The sequence below is a fragment of the Sarcophilus harrisii genome, chromosome 3 (genome assembly GCF_902635505.1).
Source record: "Sarcophilus harrisii chromosome 3, mSarHar1.11, whole genome shotgun sequence".
Taxonomy (NCBI): Eukaryota; Metazoa; Chordata; class Mammalia; order Dasyuromorphia; family Dasyuridae; genus Sarcophilus; species Sarcophilus harrisii.
The window spans coordinates 358,324,292-358,350,141 of record NC_045428.1 but is presented as its reverse complement, the minus strand read 5'-3'; the positions used below and the strand labels follow the sequence as shown (position 1 = coordinate 358,350,141).

The window sequence follows — 25,850 nt, the reverse complement described above, 5'->3', positions numbered from 1 at the left end:
GACTTTATTTAGAAAGCCAGCATATTTTAACCTTTTCTGACTGGCAAATGGCTCAGGATCTTCGTCTGGGGCCGAAACAGAATTCATTGTACTGTTATATTTGGTGACTACCACTCATTATACTCTTTAAAGCTTTCAGACGAGTCACCTGCCAATCTCACTCAACTGCAAAAGAAAGAGCTGGTGCATTTCTCTCCAAGGAATAAGATCCAGAACAACTGACACGTCAGGGAAAAGTGCCTACAGGACCATTTATGCAGCCTGGAAAAAAGAAAGCTCCTGATCCCCTAATTTTTCAGCTTCAGGGTCGAAATCTTTTTTCTGTTTTCTTTCTCCTTCCTTTGTCTTCCCGACTCTAACAGATGGTCTTGAAACTTTTTGTTCATTCTTCCCGGGAGGATCTGCATTTCTGTTTTAAAATTCCTAATCGACCTGGGGGAACATGCACAACCGGCGATTCCAGATAAGAAACCTAGGGAACCGCATTTCCAGGTTGGACAGTCTGAAGCGACATTGCCTAAAGCTGGCCGCTAGATGCCACTATACACACATTGCCAGAAACCACCGATGCGCGGGACTGGCCGCCCAGAGGGGCTCAGACCCCTCTAGGCTCTCCCAGTCGCGTGGAGAAAGCCTCAGACGGGAGAGGGGGTGAGGGATGGGGGGTGGGGGGAAACCCCAAGGAGGCTTGGCCAGACTTGTCACGAGGTCAAACGGGAAAGCGAGGAAATCTCGCGACGGCTCCTCCGTGTTAAAGACAGTCTACATACCCGCTGCCCGCTTTGGAGGCTCTTACAATCATTAGGCCTGAGGCGGGAGTGAATCCGGCGTTCTCGGCCCCCAAGTCCTTTCCAAATGGAGGAGACGGACTCTGAAGGACTGCAGGTAAACCCACCCGGCCCGGAAAGGTTAGAGAGCTACTCCCCCACCCCCACCCACATGCTGGACTACCCGGGAGGACTCCGCGTCTCCTGGCAACCCCTACGGTCTCCATGGCAACAGAGGGCCAGCCCCCTCCCTCGGTGCTTCTGGAAAGACGCATCCTGCCTGGGGAGGGGGATGCATTTAGGAGTTCAGGATGGGCCTGAGGGAATGGGATTCCTCCTCCCTTTGGGGCTCCAACCGGAGTCTGCTTCTCCACTACCCCCAGAGATGGCGCCAGGACAAAGAGGAGGGCTAGGCACCCCGTCTACCTTGAGAAATTCCCAACAGTCTTGGGGGGAAAAACTGAGCCAGAGGACGTCGCTATGGAAACCCTTGGGCTGGGATGATCGTATCTTACAGGTTTCTGAAGCGACGTTGCTAGTATAGGCGGTCATTTCCCCTCCTCCTCTTCCTCAACTTCCCCACCTGCTCCTCCAGTCAAACCTAGAGCCGTTCCCCTCCCGGGGGCTACCGAACACCTTTTCACTGCCTGACTGGTGTAGCCGGGGAGGGGGGGAGGGAGGGAAGAAGAAGAGGGAGGGGAGGGGGAGGAGCGAGGAGCGGAACAAACGAGTAGAGAGCTTACTGTACCTACTATTGGCTCTGAGAGGAGGGATGACTCCTGCTTTGGGGGGAAATGTAAACTTTGGCAGGCTTATCACTCTGAGCCACATAATGATTTCTCTTTTTGCACAGACCAAGGTGGTCGAAAACCAGCCATATGATGAGAGTCTGGAGATTAATGACTCTGAAGAGGTCGCGAGCATTTATACTCCAACCCCACGGCACCAAGGTAAGAAAAGAATGATTCCTTTCTAACTAGAGAACAGGATGGATTTGCGGCAATTAGCCGAGCAATTAACTTTTTTGAACTTAGAACTTGGTAACTTTAAAACCAAAGTTATTTCACGTCAGCGTCTCATTTTTCCTCAATAGCAAAGTGAGGAGGAAACTGAAGACGCCCTGATTTTAGTCTCTATTAAGCTTCATCTTGCATACTGATGCCAAAATGAGTTTTCTTTAAGTCCGTTATCTTCTTTGGCGCTCCTTTGCAAGTCTAAACTGCTTAGCTTTCTTTATAATTTAAATGATTTTTTTTTTCAATTAAAAAGAATTTATTTTCCCTTCCTCCCATCTTTTTACCCCACTGGAAAAGGAAAAAGGAAAAACAAACTGCAGATAATAAATATTTACCATCAAGCAAAACAAATTCTCATAATAGTAGTATTCAAAAATATGTCTTATTCTACATATATAGTTGTCTTCTCTCTGTCAGGAGGTAAGTAACATGCTTTATCATGAGTCCTCTGAAATTAAGATTAACCATGTATTGATTAGATCATAAATCTTTCAAAGTTATTTGTTTTTATGTTATTGAATAAATTGTTCCTCTGGCTCTGCTCACCCTGCTCTCATCAATTTAGACAATACTTCCCAGATTTCTTTGAAACCATCCCTTTAATCATTTGGCATAGTAGTATTTCATTGCATTCCATTTCTATATTATAATTTGTCGAGCTCTTCCCAAATTGCTTCACTTGTCATACCCATTATTGCCTCTATACCTTTTTGGTTTATGTTGGACAAATCATGTAACCTTCTTGGACCTCAATATCCTCATCCGTAAAATGAAGAAGTTGAACTAGAAGATTCTTAAAGCCCCATCCAGGTGGGATCTTACATGTGACTCATGTTTCCCTTGTTTTCTCCTTGACCTTTGCCTGTTCAAATTCTACATGTACAAGAAAGCCCCAATCAAATTCTCCCTCTCTAGTAAAGCCTTGCTTGATTACTTCAGTTTTCAGAATACTGTAGAAATAGCCTTTGGAGTCATTAGACCTGGATTTGAATCCTGACTTTGACTCTTACCAGTTGTATAATCCCTGGACAAATCAGTTAACTTCACTGAGCCTCATTTTCTTCATCAGTAAAAGAGGGATTTTCATACTACCTATGTTACATAATGAGGGAAAACACTTTGTAGATATATATGAGTGAGCTATTCTCTGCTTCTGAACTCCTGCTACTTTTATAGTTTGTAACACAAATTAGCACTTTGACTAGATGTTATTTTGTTCCTGTCATATTGAACAGCAGCAAGCATTTAAGTGCCTCTGATGTGCAAAACTATCTAGGCACAAAGAATGCCAGGATCACTTTCACCTCTGGGAGCTAGGAGAGATGCAACATATGTATCTGTGAGGAGCAGAGAGGACAGATGAGAAATCCAAAATACTTTAGGAAAACTCAAGGAAGTCAGAACAATTTCATTTATGAAAAGAAATTTTGGGTGAAATTAGAGTAGGCTTTGTGCAGAACACAGCTAATGGAGATGAAGAATATAGTCGAGATTATTTTTGCCCTCCTAGGATTTAAAGGTTGCTTTCCCAATTAGGATGTGATTTATAGCTTATCCTGTTCCTCACAACATAAATGTTTTTGTATTATACAGATTATATTCTTGTATATTTCTTCATTTTTAGTATCTTTCATTAAAAAAGGCAGGAGTGCTATAATGGATAGCGTGCTGGATTGGAGTCAGGGATTCTTGAAATTCAAATCCTGCCTCTGATGCTTATTAGCTTTATGGCAAATCACTTAACTTTTCTCAGCTTCAGGTAACTTCAAGATTTTAAGTTATAGACAAATTGCTAACTACATCCTATCTGGAATTCGTTTCCACACTATGAAGTAAGCTATTTCAAATGAATTTTTAATTTTATACTAATATAAAACTTACCCACTCTTCTAACATAAAAAATCCTTAAGTAAAACCTACTAATGCAATAGTTGTGATCAGTAAAGTATATAACATTCTGTGTCCCTTTTCTCTGGTAAAATTGATGTGTTCCAACACCAATTATCTGAAACCAGTATCAGTAGTTGCATTTGATCTGAGTTCTGTTGTCTTTTATCAGTCTTTATTTACATTGTTATAGTCATTGTTTTTATTGTTCTCCTGGTTCTGATTTATTCATATAAATCTTCCTTTGTTTCTCTCTAAATTCCTCAAATTCATAATTTTAATTAATTAATAATTTAAATAATATCCTATTCATATAATGTTAGACCAATAGCTAATTGATGGGTATGTACAGTTTCCATTTTTTTTGCTACTACAAACTGTGGCATATTATGTTTAATAACTGTCTTCCATGTAGAATGAAATCAAATAAATACATTTGAGTTGTATTTAAGTTCATTTTTATGTCCTCTATATTAGGGTTTCTTAAAGCTTTTTCATTTGTCATCCCTTTTTTGCTTGAGAAATTTTTAAACAGATAGGTACATAAAATCTAACATTTACTAATAATAAATCATAAAAAATTATTTAAAACAATTCTTTGGTATACATATAATTTTGTTATTTATTAAAGACAAGCAAATTTGCATACTAATAAGTTGGATATGCTTGTTTATTTTTACATAAAGAATTAAATATTGGCAGAATATTTGCCTCTTTTCGCTGTTGCCAAATTTTTCACAACCCCCACATTTAGTTAAATGATCCCATATGGAGTCATGACCCACAGTTTAAGAATCTTTGCTCTACATAGGGGCACTTTGAATCACTAGTCAGGAATATAGTATTCTAATTTTATTTAAACAGGTTTCCCTCCTCCCAATACCTATATTCTTATAACCTTAATATGCATTCTTTACAATTTAAAAGGAGATACTTCCTTTTTAGGAGCTACAGGATGCATTTGAATGCATTAATTTTCATGTGATCATGAAACAATGCTAATTTATTGTTTTATTAACAAAGTTAATAAAAACAGCTGCTCATGGAACATACTGAAGGATGTTTGATGTCTAATTCAACAGATTAATTGCAGATATTTGGGGGATATTTTTCTGAGACTATGCCAGGGGAAAAAAAAAACACTCAAAAACACAGATGTTTCCATTGTTTTATTTTAAATAGATTGGTAATTAGAGTGAATTAAAATTTTTTGTTACTATTTCAGTTATAAATGGGTAATTAATTTAAAAAGAAAGAAAGCAAATAAGCTTTTAGTGAGGTCAACATAAGAAACTTAAATTGTTAGATTACAGCATTAATTTAGTCTTCACCTTTTTTTTTGGTTTGTTTATTTCTAGACTAGAAAATACAATGAAATTATCCACTTATTCTTTTGTCAATGATTTCCTAATTTAGAGTGAATTAGTGTACAGGCAAAAAGGATTCATTAACCATAGAGGAAAAAAAAAAAACTATTACAAAAGAAAGGATTGATAATATGGTATAGAATCTCTCTTCCTCTCCCCTGCCTTCATAATTCCCCCCACAAACTATTTTATACATAGCATAAGCACTAAAACCACTCTTCTAATTCTATACACAATGGCAGTCTGCCAGAAGCCAGCTGCCTATTCTCCTCTCAAGAGTTCCTGGGAACCCAAATGCCTCAACTGTGCTTTTTCCATTGATTATCATTTGATAACACTTAGCTAGCCAGAGTTAATTAACTACTTCTCCGTTAGCTCCAGACCTTTCCACCTCTCTCTTACCAGAACTCTGTCTTCTACCCACTCTATATAAGCTTTTGCCTCATCTAGCTGGAGTCCAGGACTTCACACTATTTCCCTGTTGTCTCCTCACCAGGCTTCTACTTGTGCCTCTCCCACCTTCAGCAAGCCCATTTTAATTTTTGTTCTCTCATTAAATAAAAGCTCCTACATCACTATTTTGATAGCTTGTATTTGCATCCTTAGTCCTTATCAAAGTGCATGGCATATACTAAGTACTTAATAAGTTGTGTTTTTTGTTTTTTGTTTTTTTGCTGAGGCAATTGGGGTTAAGTGACTTGCCCAGGGTCACACAGTTAGAACTTGTTAAGTGTGAGACTAGATTGGAACTCAGTTTCTCCTGACTTCAAAATGTTATTATTTCATAGCTTTACCAACAGTGTATTAGTATACCTGTCATTCTATAGTTTTCAAGGTTAACATCTTCGCTAATTTTTAGAGTGTGAATTGAAACCTTTTGATTTGCATTTTTCTCATTCTTAATTATTTGGAGCATTCTTTCATGTGGTTGTGAATAATTTGTAGTTCTTTTAAGAACTATTTGTTTATTTCCTTTGACCTTTTTTTGATTTTTTTGGGTGTAAATGGCTATTAGATTTACATATATTTATTAGTTTTGTGTGTGTGTGTGTGTGTGTGTGTGTGTGTGTGTGTATGTGTGTCTTAGATACTAATCTTTCACCAGAGAAACTTGATATATTCCCGTCTTATTCTAGGTAGATTTATTGGTCTATGCAGAAGCTTTTAATTTTTATGTAATCAAAGTTATCTGTTTTATCTCTTGCAATTGCCTCTATCTCTTGTTTGGTTAAGAATACATCTCCTGTTGCACATATTTAACCTATATCATATTATTTGTTGTATTGGAGAAGGAGGAGGTAAAGAAGGGAAGGAGAAAAATTTAGAAGAAAGGAAATGAGGGAGGGAGAAAAATTTGGAACACAAAAGTTTTACAAAAATGGATGTTGAAAACTCTATATGTATTTGGAAAAATAAAATACTATTGAAGAAGGAAAAAAAGAATACAATTCCTACGCCTAGTTCTGAGAGGTATATGATCTGCTTCTCTTCCAATTTTTTAATAGTGTGATCGTTAATATTAAGCTTGCATATTTATTTAGAATGTATTTTGGAATATGGTGTTAGTCTTAAGTCTAATTCCCACCAGACTGCTTTCCAGTTTTCCCAGCAGTTTTTATCAAATAAGGAGTTTCTTCCCAGGTAATTTATGTTTTCCATTTTATTAAACACTGGGTTATTGAGTTCTGTTATTTCTGATTCTCCCTTGTCTATTGTACTTCACTAATCTGCCTTTTTTTTTTTTTTTAAATATAACTGCTGCTATATAATGTCATTGAGGTATGAAGTATTCTTCCCCTTTCATTCCCCACCTTTTTATATAATTTCCTTTGATTTTATAAATAATTTTTTCCAAAATGAACTTAAAATTTTTTTTTTACCACGTTCTATAAATTATCCTCTTGGCAACTTGATTGGCATAGCATTAAAAGTGTAAATTAGCTATAGAAATATTCTCATTTTTAATTATATTGTCATAGCCTAGCCATGAGCATTGATTCTTCCAGTTATTTGAAGTTGTTCTTTATTTAAGGAGAACTTTGTATTTGAATCTATATAGTCTTTTGTATGCTTTGGTAGATTGATATTTTATGCATTTTGTAGTCATTTGAAATAGGATTTCCCTTTCTATTTTTGCTTCTTGGATTTTGTTATTGTAGAGAAGAACTATTTGATTTTTGAGAGTTTATTTTGTAGCCTGAAACTTTGCTAAAGCCATTATTTTATTTCATATTTTTGCTTAGTCCCTAGGATTTTTCCAAGTATACCATCACACTATCAGGAAAAAGATTTAGTTTTATCTCCTCTTGACTTATCTTTATACTTTTGATTTGCTGTCCTTTCCAGAATCATGTCACATAATAGTAGGAAGAGTAGGCATTCTTACTTATTGTAACTGATGATAGTGTCACTGGTGAGGAGGGAGGGATGGGTTTAAAGTATCTTTACTTATTCTTAGGACTTCCTCGGTCTGCACGCCTCCCTCCCAAAACCATGGCTGACAACAGCAGTGATGAATACGAAGAGGAGAACAACAAGGTATATTACTCACCACTTATGTTGTGGAATTTATGCTTTGATATTCCATTAATCACTGAAGTTACAGCAGCATATTTGTTGGTATCTATTGATTGCCCCTTTGAGATAGAGTAGGGAAATCAGAGGCAAAGTAACCTTGAAAAGAGAATTAAAAAAAAAAACAAAAAACCTCACAACCCTAATTATGGGAAGGGAAAGCCTAAAATTACATTGAATTCTTGGTGAAAATTTTCATATAGTTTGGACAAAAAGAAAAGGACTTGTGATTTCCTTCATTTGGAGGAGCATGTGGATGTGGAGATAATCTTACTTAATGGAAAATTTCTTCGATTTTGGAGCCATTGAACCCATACCTCTTTGCCTATTAGATTTAGAGTGTAGAAAATTATTATATATAAATTCAAGATTGAAGATGGGAAAACAACAAGAAAGCAGATGTACCCTGTGATTTGATTCAACTTTAGGAATTGGGAATAACCTTACTTAAACAAATAATATATTCATGTTTAGCAAATAATCCCTAATGTTTATTATTAATGCCTCCATTGAACAGTATATACAGAGTTAAGGTAGCAAAGAATTTTTTACAAAAAACCTTTTATCAATATGTCAAAAGATTTCATAAAATTATCAAAGAGAGAAAATTCAGTATAGGTTCAAGGTGGTTTCACCATCTGCTTTAACTTCAAGTAATGTGTGGCAACAGTATAGGCATGAAACAATAATTTTTAATCTTTAGGTTTCAGGTTTTACATTTATTAGATTGGTGGCACTGTGAAAGATATATGGGAAATTTTTAAAAATTGCAATCAAAAGGCACATTATGTTGCTTACAAAATCACCAGGTCTTGTCCTGACATCTGGAATGCCTCACAAATACTAATACAAATTTAAGGACTTGAATATAACATAAAAGTTTGCAGTGATAGACACAATAGAAATAGATTCTTAAGACAGTCATCCCATTTTTGGTTTACCTTCCTCTTGTGTTTTAATACCACATCAACATTTTAGGCTCAGTTATCTTTCCAATATAATATGTGCCCTAAAGCATCACAGAGTATCCATTTTTAGTAATTCTAAAAACAGCAGAACCAGTTTACCTTAAAATCTTCCCTCCTTCAAACCCTGAAGAGGGTCAAACCCTATGTAACTAAGAGCAAATTTAGCAAGTTAAGAGGTAGGAGAAATATACATTAGAATGTTCTAAATAACTATAGATCATTGGAGCAGAGTAACAAAATGGGCTGTACTATGCCATTAGCTGTCATTCAAGTCATTGCTTAATTAGCATAAACCTTAGTTAAAATGTAAAGGTATTTTTGTTTTTATCTTTTATAAAGGAAAACCAAACCGAAAGCAGTTTTTATGTTGTTTTATAACATATGTCACAATTTTATATGCCAATAGGTACTTCACAATCAAAGAAACAGATTAAGTATTTAAAAATAGACTGGAGCCATACAGCTGTTAACCTCAATATAAGCCTACGGAAATCGAAATTTCAAAACCTACTTTTAAAGGGGGCTATTTGAATGGTCATCCCTCAGGTCCCGAGGGAGGGCATCCCACAGCCCCCAGGCCACAGAGGCAAAGACTCGGACCCTGCCCCTCCTGCCCCTGCAAGCCCCAAGCGCCACCACGCCCCTTCCCGTGGACCTGAGAGGGTGGGATGGTATATAGGGAGCCAGAAGCTCAGAAAGGTAGGTGGCCATGCTAAGGAGCAAACAATCTCTGATGTTGGGATAGAGCATTTAAGTTTGTGCAGTTAACTACTTAAGGGGAGAGAGAAAAAGGAATTAAGGTTAGGGTAAGCACCTGATTTAGAAGGGAAATAGCAGCTAAACAAGGGAATGAACTGAAAAACCTACAATCTCTGGAACTGCTGGTCAGGATTCACATACAAGATTGTCTGAAAATAAATAAAATTTGCATGGGTCTCTTGGAAGCTCCTGAATAATGAATGTGGATAACATAATTGTTAGAATTTTTGCCCCATCTGCACCCCCTAGAACAGGAATGGAAAATAGTAGTGAAAAATGGGGACCTTAGTTAGAGCAGGGGACAGAACAGAATCTAAGTTCTTCCTTCAGTCCTCTCAAGGGAGTTCTTTACTACCCTTGGTGTTTTGGTGTCAGTGGGGATGGGATTAGAGGAGAGGAGAGAGAACTGGGTACCATAAGATTTTTGCTTCAGGTACTCTGATATCTTTATCTACTCCTACTCAGGAGAAGAAAAAGGCAACTCAGATGACCACTCAGCGTGGTTTCAGTGAGAATGAAGATGAAGATGAAGATGATGATTCATCTGAAACTGACTCTGATGAAGATGATGATGATGAAGAGCATGGTGCACCTTTGGAAGGGTGAGGAAAGATTCCCTGTTGTTAACTACCCAAACCAAAGGAAAATGTCCTCTCAAAATTGTTGTGCATTCATGAACTTTTCAGGTCTTGGGAAGACATCAGGCTAAAGGTGTAGAAAGAGGATCAACAAAACATAAAGAAAAAAACCCCCAAAATTTAGAAAGGGAAAAAAAAAATGAAGCAATTTTGTTCCTCCTTTATTAAATTTAATATATACTTTATTTTTATTTATTTATTTTTTAAAATAGCTTTTTATTTACAAGTTATATGTATAGGTAATTTTACAGCATTGACAATTGCTGAACCTTTTGTTCCAATTTTCTGCCTCCTTCCCCCCACCCCCTCCCCTAGATGGCAGGATGACCAGTAGATGTTAAATTTATTAAAGTATAAATTAGATATACAATAAGTATACATGACCAAACTGTTATTTTGCTGTACAAAAAGAATCGGACTTTGAAATATTGCACAATTAGCCTGTGAAGGAAATCCAAAATGCAGGCAGGCGAAAATATAGGGATTGGGAATTCAATGTAAGGGTTCTTAGTCATCTCCCAGAGTTCTTTCGCTGGGCATAGTTGGTTCAGTTCATTACTGCTCTATTGGAACTGATTTGGTTCATCTCATTGCTGAAGAAGGCCACGTCCATCAGAATTAATCATCATATAGTATTGTTGTTGAAGTATATAACGATCTCCTGGCCCTGCTCTTTTCACTCAGCATCAGTTCATGTAAGTCTCTCCAGGCCTTTTTGAAATCGTTCTATTGGTCATTTCTTACCGAAAAATAATATTCCATAATATTCATATACCACAATTTATTCAGCCATTCTCCAATTGATGGGCATCTACTCAGTTTCTAGTTTCTGGCCACTACAAAAAGGGCTGCCACAAACATTCGTGCACATACAGATCCCTTTCCCTTCTTTATGATCTCTTTGGGATATAAACCCAATAGTAACACTGCTGGATCAAAGGGTATGCATAGTTTGATAACTTTTTGAGCATAGTTCCAAATTGCTCTCCAGAATGGCTGGATACAGTCACAATTCCACCCACAATATATTTGTGTCCCTGTTTTCCCACATCCCCTCCAACATTCTGCATTATCTTTCCCTGTCATTCTAACTAGTCTGACAGGTGTGTAGTGGTATCTCAGAGTTGTCTTAATTTGCAAATATTTCTCTGATTAATAATGACTTGGAGCATCTTTTCATATGGCTAGAAATAGTTTCAATTTCTTCGTCTGAGAATTGTCTGTTCATATCCTTTGGCCATTTATCAATTGGAGAATGGCTTGATTTCTTATAAATTAGAGTCAATTCTCTCTATATATTTTGGAAATGAGTCCTTTATCAGAACCTTTGTAAAAATATTTTCCCAGTTTATTGCTTCCCTTCTAATCTTGTCTGCATTAGTTTTGTTTGTACAAAAACTTTTCAGTTTGATATAATCAAAATTTTCTATTTTGTGATCAATCATGATCTCTAGTTCTTCTTTGGTCATAAATTCCTTCCTCTTCCACAGGTCTGAGAGGTAAACTATCCTGTGTTCCTCTAATTTATTTATAATCTCATTCTTTATGCCTAGGTCATGAACCCATTTTGACCTTATCTTGGTGTATGGTGTTAAGTGTGGGTCAATGCCTAATTTCTGCCACACTAATTTCCAGTTATCCCAGCAGTTTTTGTCAAATAATGAATTCTTATCCCAAAAGCTGGGGTCTCTGGGTTTGTCAAGCACTAGATTGCTATAGTTATTGACTGTTTTGTCCTTTGAACCTAACCTATTCCACTGATCAACTAATCTATTCCTTTGCCAATACCAAATGGTTTTGGTGACTGCTGTTTTATAATATAATTTTAGATCTGGTATAGCTAGGCTACCTTCATTTGATTTTTTTCCCCATTAATTCCCTTGAAATTCTTGACCTTTTGTTTTTCCATATGAATTTTGTTATTTTTTTCTAGGTCATTAAAATAGTTTTTTGGGAGTCTGATCAGTAAAGCGCTAAACAAATACATTAGTTTAGGTAGTATTGTCATCTTTATTATATTTGCTCACCCTATCCAAGAGCATTTAATATTTTTCCAATTGGTTAGCTCAGACTTAATTTGTGTGAAAAGTGTTTTGTAGTTTTGCTCATAAAGTTTCTGATTTTCCCTTGGCAGATAGATTCCTAAGCATTTTATACTATCAGTAGTTACTTTAAATGGAATTTCTCTTTGTAACTCTGACTGTTGGATTTTGTTGGTGTTATATAAGAATGCTGATGGTTTATGTGGGTTTATTTTGTATCTGCAACTTTGCTAAAGTTGTGGATTATTTCTAATAACTTTTTAGTAGAATCTCTGGGGTTTTCTAAGTATACCATCATATCATCAGCAAAGAGTGATACTTTGGTTTCCTTATTGCCTACTCTAATTCCTTTAATCTCTTTCTCAACTCTTATTGCCAAAGCTAGCATTTCTAATACAATATTGAATAGTAACGGTGATAGTGGGCAACCTTGTTTCACTCCTGATCTCATTGGGAATGGTTGCAGTTTTTCTCCATTACATATGATGCTTACTGATGGTTTTAAATAGATACTGCTGATTATTTTAAAGAAAAGTCCATTTATTCCTATACTCTCAAGTGTTTTTAATAGGAATGGATGTTGGATTTTATCAAATGCTTTTTCTGCATCTATTGAAATGATCATATGGTTTTTGTTAATTTGGTTATTAATATGGCCAATTATACTGATAATTTTCCTAATATTGAACCAGCCCTGCATTCCTAGTATAAATCCTACTTGATCATAGTGTATTATCCTGGGGATGATTTTCTGTAGTCTTTTTTTTTTTTTTTTTTTTTTTTAAATTTAATAGCCTTTTATTTACAGGATATATACATGGGTATCTTTACAATTTTCTGTAGTCTTTATGTTAATATCTTATTTAAGATTTTAGCATCAATATGCATTAGGGAGATTGTTCTATAATTTTCTTTCTCTGTTTTCAACCTACCTGATTTAGGTATCAGTCCATGTCTGTGTCATAAAAGGAATTTTGTAGGACTCCTTCATTCCCTATTTTATCAAATAATTTATATCACATTGGGGCCAATTGTTCTTTAAATATTTGGTAGAATTCACATGTAAATCCATCTGGTCCTGGGAATTTTTTCTTAGGGAGTTGATTAATAGCTTGTTCTATTTCTTTTTCTGAAATGGGACTATTCAGGCAATTTACTCTGTTAATCTTAGAAGCCTATATTTTTGAAGGTAGTCATCCATTTCTTCACTTAGGTTATCAAATTTATTGGCATAAAGTTGGGCAAAGTAACTCCTTATTATTTCTCTAATTTCCTCTTCATTGGTGGAAAGTTCTCCCTTTTCATTTTTAAGACTACTAATTTGATTTTCCTCCCTCCTTTTTCTAATCAGATTTACCAAAGGCTTATCTATTTTATTGGGTTTTTTTCATAGAACCAACTCTTAAGTTTTATTTATTAGTTCAATAGTTTTTTTTTTTTTACTTTCAATATTATTAATTTCTCTTTTTAATTTTAGAAGTTCAAATTTAGTATTTGATTGGGGGTTTTTAATTTGGTTTTTTTCTAGCTTTTTTAGTTGCATGCCCAATTCATTGATCTTCTCTTTCTCTATTTTATTCAAGTAAGCCTCTAAGGATATAAAATTTCTTCTTATTACCTCTTTGGCTGCATCCCACAACTTTTGGTATGATGTCTTATTATTGTCATTATCTTGAGTGAAATTATTAATTATGGCTATAATTTGCTGTTTCACCCAATCATTCTTTAAGATGAAGAGTGTTTAGTTTCCAATTACTTTTTGGTCTATTTACCCCTAACTTTTTGTTGAATGTAGTTTTTATTGCATCGTGATCTGAAAAGAAAGCATTTACTATTTCTGCCTTCTTGCATTTAATTTTGAGGTCTTTATGTTCTAATACATGGTCAATTTTTGAATAGGTTCCATGAACTGCTGAGAAGAAAGTATAGTCCTTTCTGTCTCTATTCAGTTTTCTCCAAAGATCTATCATACCTAATTTTTCTAATATTATATTTACCTCTTTAATTTCTTTCTTATTTGTTTTGTGGTTTGATTTGTCTAATTCTGAGAGTGCAAGACTGAGATCTCCCACTATTACAGTTTTGCTGTTTATTTCTTCTTGTAATTCTCTTAACTTCTCCTTTAGGAAGTTAAGTGCTATACCACTTGGTGCATATATGTTTAGTATTGAAATTGCTTCGTTGTCTATGCTACTCTTTAGCAAGATATAGTTTCCTTCCTTATCTCTTTTGATTAGATCAATTTTTGCATTTGCTTGATCTGAGATAAGGATGGCTACCCCTGCTTTTTTGACTTCACCTGAAGCATAATAGATTCTGCTCCAGCCTTTTACCTTTACTCTGTATTTATCTCCCTGCTTTAAATGTGTTTCTTTTAAACAACATATTGTAGGGTTCTGACTTTTGATCCAGTCTGCTGTCCGCCTCCGCTTTATGGAAAAGTTCATCCCATTCACATTTACGGTTAAAATGACTAATTCTGTATTTCCTGTCATCTTGTTATCCTCAGATTATGTTTTTCTTTTACTTGCTCCCCCTCCCCCACCCTCTTTCCCAGTTTTAAACTTATGTGCCTCACTTGTATCACGCCGCTCACCTTCTTTAGGATCCCTCCCTCCCCCCCTTTGAATCTCTTCCCCTTTCTTGTACCCTTCCCTTATTACTCTTTTTCTTTTCCCTTTTCTTCTCCCCCTTTTTAATGAGACGAGAGAGGATTTTCTGTAAAACAAGTAGGTCAATTATTTTCTCTTTGAGCCAACTTTGATGAGAGTAAGATTCACACAATGTTCCTCCTCTTCTCTGAGTTCCCTCAGATATAATAAGTTTCTTTGCCTCGTCGTGGGATGTAGTTTCCCTCTTTTTATCCCCCCTTTCCCCTTTTATGACATTATCCTTTTCCATTTCTGCTTCCCTTTTTTAATGTAATATTAGTAAAATCAAATTATATATGTAGTCTTTTTTCTTAAATAACTTTTTATTGACAGAACCCATACCAGGGTAATCTTTTACACTTTTACACTTTTGCACTTACTTCTGTTCCAATTTTTCCCCTCCCTCCCTTATCCCAAAAGTTAGGATCTTTGGGTTTGTCAAACACTAGATTGCTATAGTTGACTATTCTGTCTTGTGAACCTAACCTATTCCACTGATTAACTAATCTGTTTCTTAGCCAATTCCAAATGGTTTTGGTGACTGCTGCTTTATAATATAATTTTAGATCAGGTACAGCTAGGCTGCCTTCATTTGATTTTTTTTCATTAATTCCCTTGAGATTCTTGATCTTTTGTTCTTCCATATGAATTTTGTTGTTATTTTTTCTAGATCATTAAAATATTTTCTTGGAAGTCTGATTGGTATAGCACTAAATAAATAGATTAGTTTAGGGAGTATTGTCATCTTTACTATATTCGCTTGGCCTATCCAAGAGCACTTAATATTTTTCCAATTATTTAAGTCTGACTTTATTTGTGTGGAAAGTTTTTTGTAATTTTGCTCATATAATACCTGACTTTTTTTTGGTAGATAGATTCCCAAATATTTTATGCTGTCAACATTTATTTTGAATGGAATTTCTCTTTGTATCTCCTGCTGTTGGATTTTGTTGGTGATATATAAAAATGCTGAGAATTTATGGGGATTTATTTTGTATCTTGCAACTTTGCTAAAGTTGTGAGTTATTTCTAATAACTTTTTAGTAGAAGCTCTGGGGTTCTCTAAGTATACCATCATATCATCTGCAAAGAGTGATAGTTTGGTTTCCTTATTGCCTCATGTAGTCTTTTTGTATATCCACAACAGAAATACAATTCTCAAGAGTTCCTTTTACCTTTTCTGCATCTCTTGAGTCCTATGGTTGGAGATCAAATTTTTTGTTTAGTTCTGCTTTTTTCCTTAGAAACAAATGAAATTCATCTGTTTCATTAAATGTTCATCTTCTTCCCTGGAAGAAAATGCTCAGTTTAGCTGAGTAGTTTATTCTTGGCTGCATTCCAAGTTCTTTTGCCTTTCGGAATATCAGATTCCAGGCCCTTTGATCTTTTAATGTGGAGGCAGCCAGATCTTGGGTGATCCTTATTGTGGCACCTCAGTATTTTAATTGTTTTTTTCTGGTTGCTTGTATTATTTTTTCCTTAATCTGATAGTTCTGAAATTTGGCCACATTATTCCTTGGAGTTTTTATTTTAGGGTCTTTTTCAGAAGGTGTTCGATGAATTCTTTCAATGCCTATTTTACCTTCTGATTCTATTACCTCTGGACAGTTCTCTTTGATGATTTCTTGTAAAATAGTATCTAGGCTCTTTTTTTCATCATAATTTTGGGAAAGTCCGATAATTCTCAGATTATCTCTCCTAGATCTTTTTTCCAGGTCTGTCATTTTTCCAAGTAGATATTTCATGTTTTTTTCCAATTTATCTTTTTTTTTTTTTTTTTTTTTTAGTTTTGCTTGACTGATTCTTGCTGTCTCAATGAATCATTAGTTTCTATTTGTTCAGTTCTGATTTTTAATGAATTATTTTCTTCATTAGCTTTTTCAATTTCTTTTTGTATATGTCCAATTGAGTTTTTAAATGAATTGTTTTGCTCTATGGAATTTTTTTCCATTTCACTATTTTTTTTTAGTGAATTATTTTCTTTTCCCAATTCACAGATCCTACTTTCTTGCAAGTTCTTTGTCTTTTCCAATTCACAAATCTTAATTTCTTGTTCACAAATCTTACTTTCCAAAGATTTTTTTACTTTTCCCCAATTCACAGAATCAAATTCTGTTTCCCTGCACTTCCTGGGAATTTTTTACCTTTTCCAATTCATATTTCAGAGCTTCTCTTTCCTTTCCTCATTTTTCTTCTAACTCTCTTTTGAGACTTTTAATGGTCTCTTCTATGAGAGCATTATGTAAAAGGGGACAGGTAACATTCTCCTTTGGGGTATTGTCTGGTGACTGTTTGCTATTAGTCTCTTTGGGATTGCAGACCTGCTCTTTTTCTGTGTAGAAGCTATCGTCCTTTTCATTTTTTTACTCATTTTAAAAAGCCTTTAGGGTCTGTCTTCAGGGCAAGGGGGTTACCAGCTTCCTCTGCAGAGCTGGGAGAGCTGTAAACTGGCTTTAGGCAGGGAGGTATAGGAATGCTCTGAGTGAGAGTTTCCCCCTTCCCCAACTGGAGGTAATTTAGCACAGAAGTGCCCAGTGGAAGAAGCCCACACATCACTGTGTGATTTAGCGACTGCCCTAAGGCTAGAGACTAAGCGGTGAAAGTGTCACTGCCCCAGGCCAGAGCCCCTTGTGGGGCTGTGGGTATTAGCAGCTGAGCAGTGAATAGCCCAGCTAGGACCGGAAGTCTCTGCCAGGAAGCAAATCACCCTGCAAAAGTTCTATTGCCCCAGGCCGAGCCCTCCACTGTGCAGATTAGAGGCCGCCCCAGGTTGTACCCTGCCGCTGTGCAGGTTCACAACTGCCCCAAGGAAAATATTTCGGGTTGGGGGCTGCAAGCTTGTGCTGTGATCTGTGCTCTCACTTCCTGTTTGGGACTCTACTGTCTCTAGTTCTCTCCCTGCCTGGCTGATCTTCTCCCCGGCCCCTGAGGACAAACCTTTTCTGGCGAGATTCCAGATAATCTTCAGCTGGTGACTTGTACTTCTAATCTTTATGAGTTGTAGCAGTCAAGCGCTATTTTTGAGGCTAAATATAATATTGATAGTGAGGGTAAGCGAGGAGCTTAGAAAGTCCTGTGCGCCTTCTCCGCCATCTTGGCTCCTCTCCCAATATATACTTTAAATAAAACAAATTGCAAGTAACAAGTTCACAGTTTCTGTGAATACCCTCTGATCCAGCAGTTTCTCTCCTGTGTCTGTATCCCAAAGAGATCACAAAAAAGGGAAAAGGATTCACATGTACAAAAATGTTTATAGCATCCCTTTTTGTAGTAACAAAGAACTAAATTAAGTAGATGCCCATCAAATGTGGAATGGCTGAATAAGTTATGATATATGAGTGTTATGGAATATTACTGTTTTATAAGAAATGATTGGGAGGATGATTTCAGAAAAGGCCTGGAGAGACTTAGATGAATTGATGCTGAGTGAAATGCGCAGAAGCAGGAGATCATTGTACACACCCAAAGCAAGATTATACGATGATCAGTTCAGATGTATGTGACTCTTTTCAGCAATGAGATAATTCAGGACAATTCCAGTAGACTTGTGATGAAGAGAGCCATTTGTACCCAGAGAGAGGACTGTGGGAACTGAATGTGGATCACAACACTTTTTTGTTGTTTGCTTGCATTTTATTTTCCTTCTCATTTTTTCCTTTTTGATCTGATTTTTCTTGTGCAGTATGATAATTATGGAAATATGTATAGCAGAATTGTACATGTTTAATATATATACATATATTGGATTGCTTGACATTAAGGGAAGGGGATGGGGAAGGGAGGAAGAAAAATTTGAAACACAAGATTTTGCAAGGTGAATATCAAAGACTATGCATGTGTTTTGAAAATAAAAAGCTTTATAAAAAAATTTAAAAAAACAAACAAAGTTCATTTTCACATATAGTCCCCATTTTTGTTCTTGGTATTTTGGTATGTCTATATTTGTTGATATAAGTTCATAATAAAAAAGAAGATTTTAAAATTTAAAAACCCAAAAGTATACATTATTATATAACATGAGGAAATAATTGTTTGAAATTGAAAAAATTCTACATAGTCCAAAACTTATTTCTACTTGGTTTTAAGATGGAACCTTTTGTAATTTTTTTTGGGGGGGGATGGTAGATCTTAGTTTTTGTTAAATGCTATTTTCAGTTCACAAGAATACAAATGCTGGCAGTGAAGTGATTCCGAAGCATATTTCATAAGGGGGAAGAAGCTGGCTTATCAGTAACTATTCACTATGGATGATTAACAGATAACCCATAATCTACATGTGAATGGTCAAAAATGTGTATATGTTTAAAATTATTTTTTAATATGTCACTTCCCACTAATTTGCCCTCTCCATCCTCCATAGAAACCTTCTTGTAACAACTAACTATAGATAAATAAAACAAATCAAGATATGAATATAATGGCCATGTCTGGAGTATATGTCTCATTCTACATGTATGGACCATCACCTCTTTGCCAAGAGACATGCTTCATTTCTGCTGAGTCAAATCTTAGAGCAACTTTGCAAACCCACTTAATAATGGAAGGACCAGCTGAACCAATGCTAGTTTAGGGGTCCTGTACTTTGTAGTTAGTGAGGAGCATGTCACATCACCCCTTGCTGCCAATCTTGAATATCTTGTTTTCTCCTTCAGTGCCTATGACCCTGCAGATTATGAACATTTACCAGTCTCTGCTGAGATTAAAGAGCTCTTCCAGTATATCACTAGGTAAGTAACTAGTTTATCATCAAATTCCTCCCCATTCCTGGGAAGTTCATCCTTCCAAAATAGTGGGTTCTTTAACCTTTTTTTAATGTCTTGGACCCCTTTGGCAGTCTGGGGAAACCAGTGGACCCCTTCTCAAAGTAATATTTTAAAATGCTTGCAATTAGATAAATACGGTTACAAAGGACACCAGTTATATTATGATGTAGTATTATTTTATAACTATCAAAATATTCTAAAGTTTTATGATTTACTAATGACAGTTAACTATGTTTATTTCTCTATATTCCTTTGATGATATCTCTTAGGTACACACCCCAGCTGATTGATTTGGACCACAAATTGAAACCTTTCATTCCGGACTTTATCCCAGCTGTTGGGGATATTGATGCCTTCTTAAAGGTACAGTCTAAAAAGTTCTTCTCATAGTTTTATCCATCTCAGGTATCTTCATTGCATCTAATCCATAATAACTATTTTGGTTCAGAAAAGCTAATCTCCTGTCCCTGTCTTCTTCTGCTAATCAAGCCATTCTTTTTCCACCATCAGTTTTATCTCAAAATTCATTCCCCCAAAAAACAAATCTAAATTGATCTAAGAAGAATAATTTTCCTGACACTATTTTGACTAGAATTAGAATATTTTTAGCTGTTTCCTTTAGTACACACTTCTATATTCCAATGATGGACAAAATGATTTCCTTTTTTCTGTTCACCTCAAATTTCACTTATTGCTGAAATGTCATAGTGTATGTGTTTATATGCTTATAATATGTGTGTATACATACATGTCATATTTTTGTTCTTATATATGCCCATAATTCTGAATCTTTGTTAAATTGTAAACTCATAGAGAGCAGAAACTGTATATTTGTAGTTCTTCCTTTATAATTTCTTCAGTAGCCTCAGACAGAAACTCTCTGTAACTCAATATGTGCTTGATAATGATGTTAACATGCCCTATTCCTTTTCCAACAGCTTTTTGGAAATAGTAAGATATACTTCCCCTTATGCCTGTTAGGTAACCTTCCCTCCTTTCCCTCCCCTCCCACATCAGGTGCCACGTCCTGATGGAAAGCCTGACAACCTTGGCTTATTGGTATTGGATGAACCATCTACAAAGCAGTCTGATCCTACTGTGCTTTCCCTGTGGTTGACAGAGAATTCCAAGCAGCACAACATCACAGTAAGACCCTTGTCTGGAAGGACTCATTCAGGGTTGAAAGCCCAGTGGGCATTCACAGAATTCATTGACTTCCCCTGGGTTGTTTAGCATTGACTCCAACAAGGATCTTGAGAAAATATTTTATGGATTTACTTTGTCTGCTGACACATTTGGATTTTCATCAGGTGCCCTGTTTTTGAAATGTAGCAGCAGGGAAGATGAGTCAGCTCCTTACTATTCAGCAAAAGTTGTGGCTTTGAGGAAGAAAACTATCGCCCATAACTTCAACTTTCCCTTCTTTTTTCTAGCAACAAATGAAGGTGAAGAGCCTAGAAGATGCAGAAAAGAATCCCAAAGCTATTGACACATGGATAGAGAGCATCTCAGAGCTACACCGTTCCAAGCCCCCAGCTACTGTCCATTATACTAGGTTGGGATTCCTTTTCCTTCCCAAAGTGATCTTCCAGTTTGTCTTCTGGCAATCCTCATACCATTATGCAGAGAGACAGTGGGCATGAGGTTCAGTCAATTCAATTTGGTGAATATTAAGTACCAACTGTGTCTGGTACCAAAGAATAATAACAAACCAAAGCCAGCTGACCATTTTTGCTGAGAGAAGAAAAGTATGGTATTATTTTAACTTCCAATTCAATCTTAATTTTTTTCAATTAACAAAAATCCTTTTGGATGGTAATCTTCCCTTTTGGGAAGAAAAAAACTGGATTTTTGTAACAAATATGTAAAGAAAAAATATTTTTAAATTAGCACATTGGCCTTGCTGAAAAATTTTTTATGTATATTATGTGTATGTGTATACAATATATCTCATTTTGTCTGTTACTTATAACCTCTCTATCAAAAAGGCTAGATAGCCAATTTCACCATTAGTCCCATAGAATTAAGGTTGGACATTGCATTGATCAAATTGATCTTTTCATTGCTATTATTATTGTACAAATTGTTTTTCTAGTTCTTGTTCTACTCATCTCACCTCAATTCATACAAATCATCTCAGGGTTCTCTGAAAGTATTGACATCATAATTTCTCATAGTTCATTAATATTCTATTCATATAGCATCATTTGTTTAGCTATTACCAATCGTTGGGCATCCTCTCAGTTCCTAATTCTTTGCCACCTAAAAAAGAGCTGCTGCAATTATTTCTGTATATGGGACCTTTTCCTCTTTTGTTGTTTTCTTTATGATATAGACCTTATAGTTATATACCTTTAAGTCAGAGTACTGAGTAGTTCTTTGGGCATAGTTCAAAATTATTTTCTATAGTGGCAGGACTAGTTCACACCTCCACCAGCTGTGTAGTAATGCACCTGTTTTCCCATAGCTTGTCTGCCAGTTGTCTTTTTTGGGGGTCATTTTTTCCAGTCTGATATTGTAAGCTGAGGGATTTATTCTAATTGTGGAGGGAAAGAATGTATATAGAAGTTTTCATATGCAAGTCAGAAAGTTCAGATAGAGTCAAGATGGAATCATATAAAGCAGCAAAGCAAATGGTAACATATCTTCTTCACTACTGTTTCCATTGATAAAATCGTATCATTTTCTGATACTGTAGTCATTTGATGGTATCAACTTGATGGTGAGAACTTTATTTTTTGTGTGAAGCTGTGGTTATTACACTTGGAGAAGCAGTTGCCAAGCCACATCTCCAATGGGGTTGCTTCTCAAAATGATGATTTTAGGGCTGGGCTAAAAGCAGGAACCAGTCTGGGGTGCTTTGGGGCCTAACCTACCTGTTAATATCAATTGGTTAACATTTGGTGGCAAAGAAGATAAGACCCTTCTCTGTAGCAATTGTTCCCCTAAATGATGATTATAAGGCCAGCTGTCTAGGGGACATTCCTATTCCTAACATTCTTGGGTTCATGATTATGGGCTGACTTTATTAGAATTGAAAGAGAGATCATGATCAGGTAGTAGTTTTCCTTCAAACATGCTACCTCCTGTTTCTTCCTCAGGGTGTCCCATTGCCTCTGATCTTCCTATAGTTGTCAATGCTCTCTTCTTCCTCAATTTATTTTTTATTTACTTAATAATTTTAGATCTTATAAACCTGTTAATGGAATGTAAACTCCTTGAAGGGAAGGAATCCTATTTTTGTTTTTGTATCTCTAGGATATAGAAACTACTTAATAAATGACTTGTTAAATTGAATTAAATTAACATTGGAACCATTTCTTAGGATGGTCATCTTAGATCTTTTTCAAATCCTGAGTAAATTGAGTATGTTTCCATTAGAGGAATTTTCCTTTGAGGTGGAATAAAGAGTATTGAAGGGGAAAAGATCTTTTTCTTCTGATAGACACAGATCTGATGTCAACAGTCTATACATTCTATTGACATTTATCTTTGCCTTTTCAGGCCTATGCCAGATATTGACACTCTGATGCAAGAATGGTCCCCAGAATTTGAAGAGCTTTTAGGCAAGGTGGGTAAAATTATAGTACATTGAGGAAATGGGATGTGAACTGACAAGACTGTATTTGGTCATTAGAAATGTTATTTTAGGTTCATTAAAGGAGAGACTCTTAAAGAACTGCTTAGATGATATGCTTAGAGAGCCAAGGAGCCAGTGAAGTAATAGCTAGAGAAATAGGGCTAGATCTTCCTCTGAAGCCAAGAAGTAGGAGAATATCTAGCAGTAGAGAGGGATCAGCAGTGTCCATAGCTATTGAGAAGTTACTGAGGATTAGCACTGAAACCAAGCCATTGGATTTAGTTATTAGGAGGCCACTGGCCATCTTTGAGAGAGCTGTGATTTCCCCAAGCTTCAGTCCCTCCTCCTTCCATTCTGTTTCCAGGTGAGCCTTCCCACAGCTGACATTGATTGTAGCCTGGCAGAGTACATTGACATGATTTGTGGTAAGTTTCCATTATCCTCTCACTCCAGTTTCTGTAGCTTTAACTTTTCTCACACCTACATTTTAGAAATTCCCAGCCCTTAATGGAGAGACCAGCACTGCCTGTGAAGAATAACATCTTACCCCTCCCTACTGTTCTCTTATTTATTGTGTCATTAGGAGTTGAGCTTAGATGCTGTTGGGGTCAAAAGAGAGCTATCCTTACTTCTGCACACCCCCTCTACCCACCCTGCCCCGGCCTTTGAAATCCATCCCTTCTGGGGTAATAGAAGTCAGGAAATGGTTAAATTCTTTCAAGTTCTGTGGAATTTGTTCCCTTCAGGAAGAAGATTGAATGTCCCTGGAATATGAATAAATGAAAAAAATTATATATTAAGGGCCTGTTATGAGCCAGGCATGATACTAAATATTAGGGATTCAAAATCTAAAGTGAGACAGTCCTGCCTTTAAGAGACTTACATTCTAATAAGGGGAGATAACACATCAAGGGGACTGTATCCAGCGAAAAGAGATTGGGGTCTGGAGAATGACAGAAACATCGAATGGGGCCAGAGAGTAACCAACTGTCACATCCTTATCAGAAGCCATTACAGAATTAATATAATCACTAGACTCAGAAAAAAAGCTGGAAATTGGGGGGTAAGGCATAGAAAGGAGAGTAATAGTACAGTGGTATGATGGATATGGAGGGTAATCTATGGCTGGGAGGATTTTGTAGTTTAACTGAGTTTGTACTTATTCTCCAGACAACACAGCTTCGATGCATCCTCTCTCCCCCTCATCTCCACCCCAAGTAAGGTTCCAGAACTGTGAATTAACTCCCTTAGGAAAGAGGATATGATCTCCGCAGTTTTGGTCCAGAGAGTGCTGTTTCAGATGGGGAAAAGAAGGTGTCAGTATAGATGACAAGATATCCTCTGGTTTAAATGGATAAATATCCTATGATTTACAGAATTAGGTTTGATCTTATTGTCAGGGATTTTTTATTTTAGCTATCCTGGACATTCCTATCTACAAGAGCCGGATTCAGTCCCTTCACCTGCTATTTTCCCTCTATTCTGAGTTCAAGAACTCCCAGGTAAGCAAAGTACCAAGGACCAACTGAGACTATTCTGGAGAGAACTACAAGGAGCAGAAATCCAGCACTTAATGTTTAGTCATCTCCATGAGAATTTGCTATGGCAGCAGAGGATGACTCTACAGAGTTGTCTGCACATCTAGATCCAGCCTAGTAATTAATCCAGAGACAACAGAACAGAGACAGTCAAGGAGGGAGGGTACAGGGTTTTAGAGGGAAGAGGAAGAGAATGAAGGAGGGGTGCTACATCAGGTGAAGTTTAGCCAGAAGTCAGGGAGCTCTTGCAAATACAGGAAAACAAAAGTTAGAAGCTCTATGAGCTGAGAAACAAAACAGTAAAAAAAGGAATTCCCTTGTGACGGTTTAGAGCAAACCTCTGGCCAATTTTATAAAAATCACCAAAGAATTATGTCAGGAATGAAATGATGAATTACTAGCATATCTCTAATAATCTCCACTTTCTCTTTTTTTTTAGCATTTCAAAGCACTGGCTGAAGGAAAGAAAGCAGCTACTCCTCCCTCCAATCCCACCTCCCAAGCTGGAGATGCAGAGACATTAACCTTCAGCTGAGCCCCCACTAGTCTCTGTCTCAAACCTCACACCTGGATCCCCCTGAGTTGAGAAGGGGAAGTTGATTTCAGCCAAGCTTGAATCTTTGCCATGGGTCGTACTTCTACTCTAGGAGTGATTTTTCCCTTCTTATTGCCCTTTAGCAACTCAGAGAGCAGTCAGAGAGCGCTGCCTACACTAGTTAAAAAGTGTTTACCAATCTTAGCCTCTGTTTTCACTCCATCCCCAGATCCCTTCCCTCAGGACATGGGTATTCATAGTACGCTATAATGGTTTGAGTTAGAGGGATATTCCAGACTTCCTGGAACTTCAGAAACCCTAAGGAGGACAGGTTGGGGGGAGATGAGGAAACCTGATAGCTGTCTGTCTTGGAATAGGAAGGACTTGTTTTCTTTTTACACATGGGGTTTATTGGCCTAAAAATTAAAAATAAAATATTTTATCTGTTAAACTTTTTTTCTGTTTTAGGAAAGAGGAAATGTTGATAACTGATGCCTGCTAAATGCATTGAAGTTACTAGCAGTTAAAGTAAACCTATTAAATCCAACTTGGGAACCTCATTTTTCCTAAATGAAGGTTATTGATAACTATATCCTCAAACTCAGCAACAGTTTTATGTTTTGTACTTTTGATCCAGCATGTCAAACCTAGAGATACATCCCGCAGTTGGGAACCTCTGATCTTAAAGTCTGATGGAAAAGAAGGAAGCAGGTCTGCTATGGGAATAAAATGTTACTTGAAGCTTTTATAAAAATTAGGAGATCA

The 25,850-nt window shown here is 36.4% G+C and overlaps 1 protein-coding gene across 4 annotated transcripts; it reads left to right on the top strand.

The window, feature by feature from the left end:
* Positions 1-603: 603 nt before the first annotated feature.
* IFT46 (intraflagellar transport 46) lies at positions 604-25,632 on the top strand. Of its 4 annotated transcripts, none has more exons than XM_003764148.3 (13): positions 604-885; positions 1,621-1,717; positions 7,496-7,575; positions 9,126-9,278; positions 9,804-9,940; positions 19,322-19,396; positions 19,702-19,795; positions 20,450-20,578; positions 20,866-20,987; positions 22,937-23,003; positions 23,377-23,437; positions 24,429-24,514; positions 24,990-25,632. In XM_003764148.3, exons 1-13 carry the CDS (start codon positions 856-858, stop codon positions 25,083-25,085), a joined length of 1,227 nt encoding a protein of 408 aa, XP_003764196.1. In that variant the 5' UTR covers positions 604-855; the 3' UTR covers positions 25,086-25,632. The 4 variants fall into 4 exon arrangements, with proteins under 4 accessions (XP_003764196.1, XP_012400407.1, XP_031815936.1 ...); XM_031960076.1 differs by lacking the exon at positions 604-885 and adding an exon at positions 911-1,284; XM_012544953.2 differs by lacking the exon at positions 9,126-9,278 and having other exon boundaries at positions 605-885.
* The last annotated feature ends 218 nt before the right edge of the window (positions 25,633-25,850 follow it).